Source organism: Arabidopsis lyrata, assembly GCF_000004255.2.
Source record: "Arabidopsis lyrata subsp. lyrata unplaced genomic scaffold ARALYscaffold_1, whole genome shotgun sequence".
Classification (NCBI taxonomy): Eukaryota; Viridiplantae; Streptophyta; class Magnoliopsida; order Brassicales; family Brassicaceae; genus Arabidopsis; species Arabidopsis lyrata.
In genome coordinates, this window is record NW_003302555.1 from 32,180,844 (window position 1) to 32,194,207 (window position 13,364).

Below are 13,364 nucleotides of genomic sequence, written 5' to 3' on the forward strand. Positions count from 1 at the left end.
ATTAAATAAAATTATTTAATAATATTTACTATAATATATAATTTACTATATATTATATAAAACTACCAACCTTCCTTTCATTTAACACAAATTGTATCATGCACATATAGGTTAAATGAAATCGATATAAAGACATTTGTATAAAAATATTAAATATTTTATTACTGTATATTTTGGTTGTAGATATAGATTTTAGGGATATAGAGTTTTGGATGCAAATTTATTAGTTGTAACTAAAAATTATGATTTTTAAATATTAGAATTCTGTATTTATAAATTATAATTTCTTAAATTATAAAAATATATATTATAGTAAATAAACTTATTTAATAATAGGGAAATTGTTAAAAATGCCCCTTTTGGTGTGCCCTTTTTCAAAAATGCCCCTTTTAGATGTCCATTTTCAAAAATGCCCCTTTTTAAATCTAAAATTTTTATAAAGTTTTATTCGGTTTATAAGGTACTTATGGATTGTAACTACTACTTGAAGACTCGATCCAAGTATTTATAAGGTTTTATAAGGTGTTTTTAAAGGTTTTACAAGTTATTTTAAAGGATTTTTAAGGTTTTTCAAAGGTTTTACAAGATATTTTAAAGGTTTTTAAAGGTATTTAAAATGCATTTATAAGTTATTTATAAAGTATTTATAAGATTTTAGATACATAGAAATGTAGTTTGTGTATGTTTTAATAATGTTACATACATATTTGGGTAAATCTTATATTTTTAAGAGCATTTTTTATAAGGTTTTAAAGAAGGGACATTTTTGAAAAGTGGCATTGAAAAAGGGGCATTTTTGCAAAAGCCCCTTAATAATATTTACTATAAGATATAATTTACTATATGTTATATAAAACTACAAACCTTCCTTTCATTTAACACAAATTGTATCATGCACATATAGGTTAAATGAAATCGATATAAACACATTTGTATAAATGTATAAAATATTTTATTACTGTATATTTTGGTTGTAGATATAGATTTTAGGGATATAGAGTTTTGGATGAAAATTTATTAGTTGTAAGTAAAAATTATGATTATTAAATATTAGAATTTTATATTTATAAATTATCTTTTCATAAATTATAAAATTATATATTATATTAAATAAACTTATTTAATAATATTTACTATAAGATATAATTTACTATATGTTATATAAAACTACCAACCTTCCTTTCATTTAACACAAATTGTATCATGCACATATAGGTTCAATGAAATCGATATAAACACATTTGTATAAATGTAGAAAATATTTTATTACTGTATATTTTGGTTGTAGATATAGATTTTAGGGATATAGAGTTTTGGATGCAAATTTATTAGTTGTAACTAAAAATTATGATTAGTAAATATTTGAATTTTATATTTATAAATTATAAAATTATATATTATAGTAAATAAAATTATTTAATTATATTTACTATAATATATAATTTACTATATGTTATATAAAATTACCAACCTTCCTTTCATTTAACACACATTGTATCATGCACATATAGGTTAAATGAAATCGATATAAACACATTTGTATAAATGTATAAAATATTTTATATGTTATTCATACAAGATCCACATATTAGTTAAAAAGAATATATACATATAAGTTTTTGTCGTTCAATATATACATATAAGTATACGCCTTGTTATAAAAATCGGCCGCCTAGGCGCTGATTGGAGGGAAACCATGGCGATCTTGTCTAAACCGGTAAAAAAAATCGCTGGTCCGATTTTTTGTCTACCTGGTCCGCCTAGACAGCGCCTAACCCAATTTTTTTTTTTTACTTTTTTTGGATCTAAAATTCAAAATGTCCTACTTGTATTCGTAATTTGTATAATCATAAATTTGAGCTTAAAGTCTTGTTTTCATTTGTTTAATGCAATTTTAAAACAATATTATATAAATTTCTTAATTAGAATGGATTAATATTTTTTAAAAACATTAAATAGCACTAAAACTAATCTCCGATCAATCTCCGTTTAATCTGCGATTTTCTTGCTAGGCGCTAGGCCCTACCCTCACCGCTCGACTAGCGTTTAGCGATTTTTTTAACACGGAGTATACGTATAAAAAATGGACTTTTCATCTACGTATACATATTGAGTTTATTGGCTATATATATATTTAGAAGATTTGATTAAGATTTTTGTAGTATTTTTTGGAGTATATATATATATATATATATATATATATATATATATATATATATATACTAGTATTTTTGCAGTCACTTTTGAGTCGGGTGGGTAAAATTATTCTCGGATACTTTGGATACCCGACCCGTTTACAAATTTTGGTCATAAAAAGTTTGTTGGGTCGGGTTATATTTAACCCAACTCATACACCAGATATTCCATATTTAATAATTTAGATATTTAGAAGATTTGATTAAGATTTAGAATTATGATTCTCCTATCATCTTTGTTTGATTTGTTTTTAACTGTTTTGAACCATCATATAATACATAAAGTAAAAAAAAAAATCAATTTTTTTCTGCATATACTGTGATTCGAAATTTAAAAAATGGACATATATTATCCAATTGATGAAAATGTGTGTTCAACGTTCTACATCGATTAAAATATTTAGACAATGATTCATAATCATACATAAATAAGATCAACATTAATAAAATTAATGAGTTTGTTGGCCGGACGGAATTGGCGGGACGGATTTTTGAATCAACAATAATAAAAAGATTAAAATTATTAATTGATAATATTACATAAAACAATACATTAATTAGAGGTAAAACAAAAAATTACCTATTTTTTGATAATAATATTTAAAATTATTTATTATGTTCATTTTAAAATCACCTACTTTAGAAAATATAATTTATTTTAAATTATAATTTTTGAGTCCGGATCTGAGAGCTCTGACGAAAAAATGAAAGATATAATTAACCTTTTAATGTACCAAGCGAATCCAATATGTAGTGTAAGATTCAATTTGTGGGAGTCGATGTGGATTGCTGCTTTTGTCCTTGTGAGCCGGCGATATCATTTGAGCTTCTAGAAGATGGGCCGATCGACCAATTTTAATGGGCCGAACTTCTCTGAATTTGGTCAAATATTCTTAAAAGATAAAATCTTCTTCTTGAGCTGGGTTTAAAATAAAAAAGACAAAAAATAAACTAAGATGTTTTAGGGGTAGGCCCATATCCAATAATAAACTATCAAAAGAAAATTAGTTTACTTCCCTTTATTTTTTTTTTTTATTTTTTTGAATAACTAAGATGTTTTAGGGGTAGGTTCGTACATCTCCTCAGACCAGAGATCTGCACATTTTATATGACCCCCTCCCAAATGTTACTTTTTTTTCTTCTTGTTAAACCATTTTAGATTGATTTTCAAAAATATTAGGAACTAATGATAAGTTCCATTAATTCTCGTTAACAATGAATATGGCCGGTCTTGATCCAAGCCTCCTTATAAGCTTTCTCACCATCCCACTCGCTACATTGATATGTTCAAACGTTATATCTGGAACAATAATCTTCAAATTCATGTCTCTTTTATAATCTTTAAACGATAGTTTTGCTCATGTTTGATGGCATATGTATATCTATTTGGAATAGATTCCACCTTTTCCCATGATGGCACCAGCAAAAGGGGCATCTACACTGATCTCGATAGTAGCAGAAACACCAATGATTGAAACAGAGCCTAATCCCGAATATTCTCTTCTTGAGAATCTGCCGCATGCACCACCATAGATCTTTGCATATTTCTGGAAACTTGATCAACCGGTGGTCGGAGATTTGTCATCTGAGCCCTAGCTTTGTACACACCACGAATATAGTGCAACTATGAAAAAGTGGCAATTGTCACCAAACGGACATCCACAAATGTTAGCACGAATGGTTCGTGTATAACCGCATTTTATTTTGTATGTAAACAATATCACTACGGATTGGCATGTTTAAGCTATCCAAGTAATAAAAAGATGTTGACCAAAAAAAAAATGAAATCCATAAATGATGCGATACAAAGCATAATCCATCAGCAAGTTAACCTAAGAAAAGAAAACCAGTGACATATCTATAGGCTATTTCACTATTCACTACAAGAATTGTCGAATCTGGCTACGCCCTGGCTTAGGAAAATCCGTTACCAACAAAATTAGCTACGAATATGGCAACGGACGGCGACAAGCAAAAACACGGGATTTTCGTAGCCATATTTATGGCCATCCCGTCGCAAATTTGTTGCTATATAGCTATGACGTAGGCTGTCGCTGTTCTGTAGCCAAATAGCTACGCATTAGATAGGGAATGACCGCCACGAAACTATTCCACATATAGCTACTGTTGGCGACGCCAACTCCGTTGCTAGCTGGCAACGACTTCAGTCCCTCGCAAATCCGTAGCCAAAAAACACAACTTATCCACGCCAACCCATTCTTTGTTCGTGATGTCTTATCAATCATTTTTTGACTGCATATGGCTACGGTGTATTCGTCGCCATTTGTAGCAAAAAAAAAAAGCAAGAGAAAGTGATTGCTACCTTCTCGACAAAGCTATAATATTTAGTACAAAATGGATGAAAGAAATTTATAGAGTTATAAAACAGATTTTTATTCCATAATGCATCACCAATGAAGAACACGTTCCACAGGAGCCGAAAGACTCATAGATAATTCAAAGATGATGCAAGAAGAACCTTACCACATAATAATGGTTTAGTACTGCATATAATATTGCACAAAAAAGAGAGATGCCTACTCGAATAACTAGTATTCTGAAAAAAAATGGTCCTTGTGCGTTAGTTGGATAATCAGAGGTTCATGTGCGGTTAATGTCACTGAACCAACATGCACAGTTTGGGCCCAATGACATGCTTCTCCGCTGTTAGATATTTGGCAAAGATGAAGCACTTAAGCTCTGTTCCACATTCTTTGTTTAGTTCTTCCAAATTTTTTTGACAAGCATGTGCGGTTTAATTCTTCCAAAATTTTTTTAAAATAATCTCCCTTATTTCGTAATAATTATCATATTTCACTAAATATATATAATAAAAAAAAACTTGTGGTACCGGCACATCAGCAAATGTGACCTCCAATGCTTCTCTTTTGATATTTAGATGTTATTTCTGGAATAAAAATTTTGAGGAACTTTTGCACTTTTTCTTAAAAATAATAAGATAATAAATAAATTTTATTGATTTTGAAATAAATTATTTGATCCACCTAAGATGAATATACTAAATTTAGTGAGAAATAAATAATTTAATTGTAATTTTTATTTTAATATCTTATTTTTATGAAGATAAATAATATTTCAATAAGAGTGAGAAATAAATAATAAGACTGAGAAAGTAGTGGTACAAACACATCAGCAAGGGTGACCTCCAATGCTTTTTATATAGATGATATTCTTGGATAAAAATGTTTTTGACTTTTGAGGAACTTTTGTAATTTTTATTAAAAGTACTAAGATAATAAATACATTTTATTAATTTTGAAATAAATTCTTTGATCCACATAAGATTAATTTACTAAATGTAGTGAGAAATAAATAATTTAAATGTACTTTTAATATTAATGTCTTATTTTTATGTAGATAAAAGATCTTTTCATAAAATTTTACACCACAAAAGTACTTGCACAAAGGATTTCATAGTTATAAATAGTTCGAATCCGACAGCTAATATGGAAATGTCTTTGTAGCTTCTCTCGGTATATATATTTCAAACTCTTCTATCACATCTTCAGCTTTCAGAGAATCTCTTATCTAAGTTCTTAGCAATGGGGAAACTAAACTCTAAATTCATCTCGATCATTCTCTTCGCTCTCGTGGTAATCGTCTCTTCTGAAGTTATATTCGAGGAGCGATTCGATGGTAGCTACATGTTCTCTCTCTGTCTATTTCTTATCTAGATTCTAAGTGTCAATGCGATCGATTAATAATGGTTTTATGATTCTGTTTGATAAGATGATTGATAGAACTTGTTGATCCATCTTATATATTCCAATTCAATATAACTTTTCCAAAATGCTTGCTTAAGATTGTTATAGATCTTTAGGATTTGTGGATTATGGTTTCTTTTTGATTTTTTGAGGCATTCCTGAAACCACGGGATTACAAATTTTCAATAATATTTAGTATGTGATTGCTTACGTGCTCGAAACTAGTATAGTTCTTATATGATCAAGTCCTTGAGTTTAATATATCATACGCAATAGTACGTATGGCAAGTTTTGATCTAACTAATGATTTATGATATATATTTTCATTTCTGTATGTTACATTTTTTTTTATTTGTTATTTTGTTGTCTATACTTCGAAAGACGGATGGGAGAAGAGATGGGTAAAATCCGACTGGAAGAAAGATAACAACACTGCTGGGGAATGGAAACACACAGCTGGAAATTGGTCTGGTGACGCTAACGATAAAGGTAAGTTTCAGGACTAGTGATAGTATGAGTCATTGGTTCTTTATATATCTTCATGTTAAATATCACTCTCTTGCAGGTATCCAAACAAGCGAAGACAACAGATTCTACGCTATATCATCTGAATTCCCTGAGTTCAGCAACAAGGACAAGACCCTAGTCTTCCAATTCTCTGTCAAGCATGAACAGAAGCTTGACTGTGGTGGTGGTTACATGAAGTTGCTTAGTGGTGATGTTGACCAGAAAAATTTCGGAGGAGACACTCCTTACAGGTTCATTATTGGTTTCTTTCTCAATCTCTATTTCAACATCAAATATTCAAACATTAAACTTATCTTCTTATTACATGCAGTATTATGTTTGGCCCTGATAAATGTGGTGACAACACTAAGAAAGTACATGCTATTCTTACATACAATGGAACAAACCATTTGATCAAGAAGGAGGTCCCATGTGAGACTGACCAGCTTACTCATGTGTACACCTTCGTCCTCCGTCCAGATGCTACTTATAGTATTTTGATTGACAATGTTGAGAAGCAAACTGGTAGCCTCTCCTCTGACTGGGATCTCCTCCCAGCAAAGAAGATTAAGGATCCAAGTGCCAAGAAGCCTGAGGACTGGGATGACAAAAAGTACATTCCTGATCCGGAAGACACTAAGCCAGCGGGATACGATGACATCCCTAAGGAGATTCCAGACACTGATGCAAAGAAGGTTTACACCATTTTTTTCATTGATGCAAAACCAAATATAGATCATCATTTTGATTTGGATCCTTTGCTTTTCTTAGCCTGAAGATTGGGATGATGAAAAATCTGGTGAGTGGACTACCCCAACCATTCCTAATCCGGAGTACAAGGGTGTATGGAAGCCCAAGGTTTATTAGTTTTTTTTCTCTCAAATGGAGATATATATATATATATATATATATATATATATATATATATATATATATATATATATATATATATATATATAAGATGGTTAAACTATGTGCTTTCGTCTCACGGTTGTCATATTGTAATGTAGAAAATCAAGAACCCTAATTACAAGGGCAAGTGGAAGGCTCCAATGATCGACAACCCTGGTAATATTCATAATAACCATAGTATTCATGTAATAAAATGCTTCATTGCTCTAAAATAGTAGTTCATTTCTTATAATGAAATACAATATCACACGAACTTGACACATTTTAACTAAAATACATTTTGAGTTCTGTTGGTTATGGTCCATAGTATTGAAAGTAAGATTTTGTTTGCATGGACTTATATTGGATAAGTAAGTATATCAATTTTATGCAGATTTCAAGGATGACCCAGAACTATATGTCTTCCCCAAATTGAAATATGTTGGGGTGGAGTTGTGGCAGGTAATAACAACATCTTGACACTAAAAATGTTTTTGTGTGTTTTATGATGGTAATTATAACATCTTGTCACATATTGTGCTTTTTTGTTAGGTGAAATCTGGATCCTTGTTCGACAATGTATTGGTAAGCGATGACCCAGAGTACGCTAAGAAGTTGGCCGAAGAAACATGGGGAAAGAACAAGGATGTATGTTAATAAATCCTTGCTCTTTATTTGGTTTATTGTGGTTAATAGAATCATCATAGCTAATAATCTAGTTGGCGTTATAGGCGGAGGAAGCAGCATTTGAAGAAGCAGAGAAGAAAAGACAGGAAGAGGTAATATAATATCCTCCATCTAAAAATATTTTGTCTAATTCCAAATAAGTTGAATGGTAATTAAGAACTTGTATATTTTTTTTTCCTTTTTTTTTGTTATTACCAGGAATCAAAGGAACTTCTCGCTGAAGTTGAATCTGACGTAAGATGTCTGGGGCTTCACAATGCAAATTAACAACCTCTCTGTTTCTGTCAAGGTTCTTAATATAAATTTGTTATTCCTATAGGATAAGGAAGAAGCTGAAAATGATGACAATGAAGGAGATGACTCGGACAACAAATCGAAGTTTGAGGAAACTAAGGAGTTCGATGCCGCTCATGTATGTGTCTAACCTCTTCTTCAACATTAATACAAAAAAATATTTAATAAATTGGATTGTGTGACTAACTTTGTGATTATGATTTTACTAAGGACGAGCTCTAAGCGAGGAAGGTGAATATTTGAAAACATTTTAGAGTCTTATTTGTTTCTTAAAGAAATATTTTAATATCTCTAGTTTGGTTGGGATATACAACTTTTTCCTATTATTGTGAAAGGGGTGTGGCAGCTTTGTTTTAAACTTTGATAAAATTCTGACTTTCCGATTTTCTTCATCTTTCTCCTTCTCTTTATTCTAATCTAATCTTTTTACTATTTCCACCCAACAATCTAACTACAAAACTAACATAAAATCTCATGAATCACATTTTATCCACAAACAACACTAAACATCAACAACAAATTAAAAGCTAGTTCCTAGTGGTTCATGGTCTGACACGCATTCTAGTAGTTTAACCAGAACCAGACTTAGATCACTCAAATGATTTTCCATTCAGGGTATAGGAGCTAACAGTGCGACCGCTAGAGATCCATAGAATTAAGGGCGCCATAAATTAGTTTACAGAAATATCTTTGTGTAGATAAAAGGGGCCAAAAATATTTTGTAAAACAAAGGGGCCCATAAATATTTTTTTTAGTCATAACATACAAAATTTTATATACAAGTGATCCGGGTGATGCGGGAGATAAAGTTTATACTCTCTTCACCGAAAGCCAATTCATTGGCTAGGGAGATCGCTTGTAGTGTAACGAGAGATGGGAGATTACGGTCCTATCTTGCGCTTGGAGGACCATCATGGTTGCAGGATCGTATTGAGAGAGATAGAGTACGTGGAGGATGAGGTAGCGGCTCTGCAAATTTGGCCTCGTCGGCCCCTGTTTTTCATTTCCTCTGCTCTGGTTTATGTTCTGTTATTGCTTTGTTTTTTTCCAATTGTTACTACTGTTACTTTTCGTATTTTGCAATATTAATTGATCAGCGACAAAAAAAAAACATACAAAATTTTAAAGGATTATTTTCTAAGAGTTGATAATCAAAAGACTGTTCATTTTTCATTAATTTTCTTAACTCCATCAGCAAAAAAACAATGAACGATTTCAAGGTAAATCATTCAACTATCCAAGGCAAATCACAATCTAGTAGACTACCTAACCTCTGAATCAGCGTGAACATAGAAAGTTACTCAGAAAAAGGAAGATAATCTCTATATGAGTCTTTGACAGTGAGTAACAACTGTAAATCAATCCAGAAACAAAATTGATCATAGAAATGATAATCTTTGACCTCATCTTATAGATTTGTTTTGCCACATCGTCACGACTCATCTTCGAAGATAGTGTTTGGTTCAGACTTAAGTGGCTACATCAGTATAGTTCAGTTTTGGTTTCTGTTTTTTTATAAGCCCTAAAACAATACTTTTATTTATTTAAATATTTAAAAACAGATTATCTTGTCAATATCACTCAATAAATTTATTATCATATGGTTCACATAGATGACCAAGTCCTCATTTCTTTCCGAGGCTCAAATTATTCATAAAATCAAACAAACCGAGAGAACATCATTAAATGGGACAAACAAATCCCACTAGTGAGAAGTCTTGAATAGCTCAACTTTTCAAGGATCATGTACAATAATCTGTACATGCCCTGAAATACTTTGTAACATCGCGGCTCCATCATCTGCCAACTCCTTTTGACTTTCCGCCATACTACTATGCATGTAAAGCTCCACTCTTTCCAGCATAGGCCCATGCTCGCGTCCAGGCCAACGCCCACGTCCCGACTGAATCAAAAACTTCAAAACATTTAGCTCGCCAAAGCGACCACGGAAGTTTCTCACGACCACGACCTTAAGTGTCTTAGGAAGAGACTTATAGGTAAGGTTCTTTTTCCAATATGACCGTGGACCGACGCCATAATATGACTTATTGTACTGCAAAATATCAAATGAAAAATTAAGAGGTTTAGTAAAAATCATACATAGTAATGTAACTATTATTCTCAAATATATTCACTACTACTATATAACAATCTTACCGAGAAAATGCTTCGATTGAAAATATCGAAAGTTAACATTTCCAGGTTAGGGCAATTATCGAGGAGGAGCCTAATTCCCTTAAATTCTGTGACATGCAACCTCGTTCTCAGCACCAAGTGTTGCGTTTCCATCGGACGAAGCAAATCAAGCGGATCTTCACATTCTTGGATAGTCTTCAAAAAAGAAAAAAAACACACGCATATATATATACTCCGATCAAGTTTACTATCTAACAGTCTTTATATACATCACTTTTAACCTAATAGCTTTAGGTTATCAGATAAGGACAATACCTTTTTAGCTACCAATATATATTCTTTTTATTCACTAGGCTACTATAAAGTTTCATTTCGAGATATGTTTATAATGTGAAAATGTAATGTAAATATGTTAGGATTTAAATTTATACCTGAAGGAGATAAGGGCAGACACTTAAGGTCCTCGCACCTCGAAGATTGTTAAGGAAGGCAGAAAGAACTGATCCTTCTAATTTGGTTCTTTGATTCCGTTTGTCATACTCGCCCTCTGCCGTGAAATCCAAGTAAACGTCTTTGATGCTCATATTCATTCTCTTGACATCAAAGGAAAGAATCTGGCCTGAGTACTTGAAGATTTCTACATTAGGGAGGTCAAAGGAACAAGCCATGAAAGAGGAGAAGTCACATCTGTCAAATACAAATTCTTTCATATCTCCGGCTATGTTTTTGATTTCAACACCCCAGCAGTAATCAAGACTTAGACTCTTGAGTGTAGGAGAGTTTGATAACAAAGAATCAACCTCTGGGAGTTTGATCCAACCAATAGAGAGCTTTCTAGGCAATCTCGAGTTTGAGAATTTAGAGGGGTCAAACCCGCACGAGTAAATCTTCAGTGATTCAAGGGTTGTTAGACTGTAAACGCATACGGGCAATTGCACAACAACATGGTCATACCTCGACGCCCAGCTAGTGCTTATCCAAGAAGGGTCTTTGAAATCAAGAACTAGGTTCTTGACTTGTCTTGAGACTGCGAATTCGATCAGGGACTGGATCTCCGCAACAAAACCCGAAGGAATGGAGAAATTAATCTCGAGGGTTTCGATGTAACGACCATGATATCTAGAGATCCATTGACGCATATAGTGAACAAACGAAATCCTTTTGGATATTTTGTCGGAGACAGAGTGGTCCACATACTCTGATTCCTTAAAAGCAATGTTTCTTGTCTCCCGACAGAGATACCTCCACCTCTTAGCGAGTACACTGGTCCTTAAACATTCCTTAAACGACAAGTAAGAAATGATCGTAATCAGAATCACATCCGGTAGATTGGATAAGCCGTCTAGTTGGATACTTGAAGCTATTCTCTTAGAAGTCATCTCTTTAATTCAATCTAAATCCTGCCATGGATAAAATGAAAATAGTCAGTGAAGTTATCTCCTTTGCATTTTCAGTTTCAAAAAACATGTCTCTATCTATTGCAATATCATAAAGTATTAAAGTAACATTCGTGGTCGAAGCATCTTCGAAACACAGGTTCAGTTTTTACAAAATCAAGAATCAAAATGGGGAACCATCACCTAATAGTTCTAGTTCAGACATTTAGTGAGTTCACACGCATTAATAAATATTTCTATCGATCTCAACATATTACCGTTACCATATTGCTACACAAAAATTATACCTCCGTCATTATAATCGTTTCATAAACGTAATATTAAAAAGCTATTTTCTTATCGAAAATTTTAAATGCAAGGTTTTCAAATATTTCGCTATGGAATTCTTTGTAAACGATTTCTACAAATTATGACACATATTGGTGAATATAATTAAATTTTTTTTCTGTTGTACGTAAACAGTGGACGCCAGACGATATGGAGCAAGAAAAACACTAAAGTGAAATCATTAAAATGTAAAAACTGTATATCTCATAAAATTTAAACAAAATACAAATATTATAACAAGTATAAATAACAACGATTTCATATATATAAGAACAACTGACGCACCTGAAACTTTGCCCTCTTGCTGTTCTGCCAGTTTGTCCTCTTGATTTTTTTTTATTGTTTTTCAAGAATTGTGGAGGTTTTTGTTATTTTATCAATTTGTAATTTCTTCTATTCTGATGAGTCAAAGTAATATAGTGAATCTGGTAAATGTTTTAAAAGGGAAGAAATATTTAGGTAAATGAATATGCTAGATTGCTAGTGTAAAAGATAAGGGTAGGTGATGGCTATTGGCTCACTTGGATATGTATTTCAATACCATCTGTTAAAATCCTATCTCATTTTAAAAAGTTACAGCAAACAAATTATATTTGTTAAGCAAAAAAAACCTTATTTGGCTAAAATCCTATCCCAGCTTTTAAGTCAAAAGTCTTTTTGAAGTAAAAGTCTTAATTTGGTTAACTTTTTTGTCTATTTGGTAAAAAAGCTTATTTGATTTTATTATTAACCTAAAATGCATTTTTGACTATAAATATTTGTGGTCAGAAATTTGACCAACTTTTTTATAAAAAGGAACCTATAAAATCCCTTACTATGAAGGATATTTTAAGGAAGGAAATATATTAGGGGGATTTTCTTCGATAATTTTGTTGTTTCTTCTTAATGTAAAGTTATGTAAAATCAAGACAATAATAATATAAAATATTTATTTAAAAAAATGATAAAATGTTTATTCACTAACTAAAAAACATTGTTTGATATGCTAATTAAAAAAAATATGTATGTATCTTTCTAAACCAAAATATGATTAATATATTATGACATGCACAAACAAAAAAAAAAAATTATCCCCTTCACTTCAGAGTCGAAGTATCAAACAATGTTGGGGCCTTGATATCATGTGGATAGCAGGCAACTAAGAGAACTGGCCCTCGAGAACTCTGACTTCTGTTACATGAATTGTTACTTTAGACATCTTCTTC

The 13,364-nt window shown here is 31.6% G+C and overlaps 2 protein-coding genes across 3 annotated transcripts; one reads left to right on the forward strand and one right to left on the reverse strand.

The window, feature by feature from the left end:
• The first annotated feature begins 5,578 nt into the window (after positions 1–5,578).
• Positions 5,579–8,691, forward strand: LOC9330705 (calreticulin-1). The gene is made up of 12 exons (XM_002891906.2): positions 5,579–5,852; positions 6,302–6,409; positions 6,486–6,678; positions 6,759–7,122; positions 7,199–7,285; positions 7,438–7,495; positions 7,713–7,780; positions 7,871–7,966; positions 8,050–8,097; positions 8,204–8,239; positions 8,325–8,417; positions 8,510–8,691. Exons 1-12 carry the CDS (start codon positions 5,759–5,761, stop codon positions 8,519–8,521), a joined length of 1,257 nt encoding a protein of 418 aa, XP_002891952.1. The 5' UTR covers positions 5,579–5,758; the 3' UTR covers positions 8,522–8,691.
• A 1,171-nt stretch (positions 8,692–9,862) lies between these two features.
• Positions 9,863–12,782, reverse strand: LOC9328015 (putative F-box/LRR-repeat protein At1g56400). 2 transcript variants are annotated; one of them, XM_021012627.1, is made up of 4 exons: positions 12,445–12,782; positions 10,867–11,835; positions 10,457–10,630; positions 9,863–10,352 (listed from the first exon to the last, which is right to left on the reverse strand). In XM_021012627.1, exons 2-4 carry the CDS (start codon positions 11,812–11,814, stop codon positions 10,035–10,037), a joined length of 1,440 nt encoding a protein of 479 aa, XP_020868286.1. In that variant the 5' UTR covers positions 11,815–11,835; positions 12,445–12,782; the 3' UTR covers positions 9,863–10,034. The 2 variants fall into 2 exon arrangements, with proteins under 2 accessions (XP_020868286.1, XP_002894644.1); XM_002894598.2 differs by lacking the exon at positions 12,445–12,782 and having other exon boundaries at positions 10,867–11,938.
• Positions 12,783–13,364: the final 582 nt, after the last annotated feature.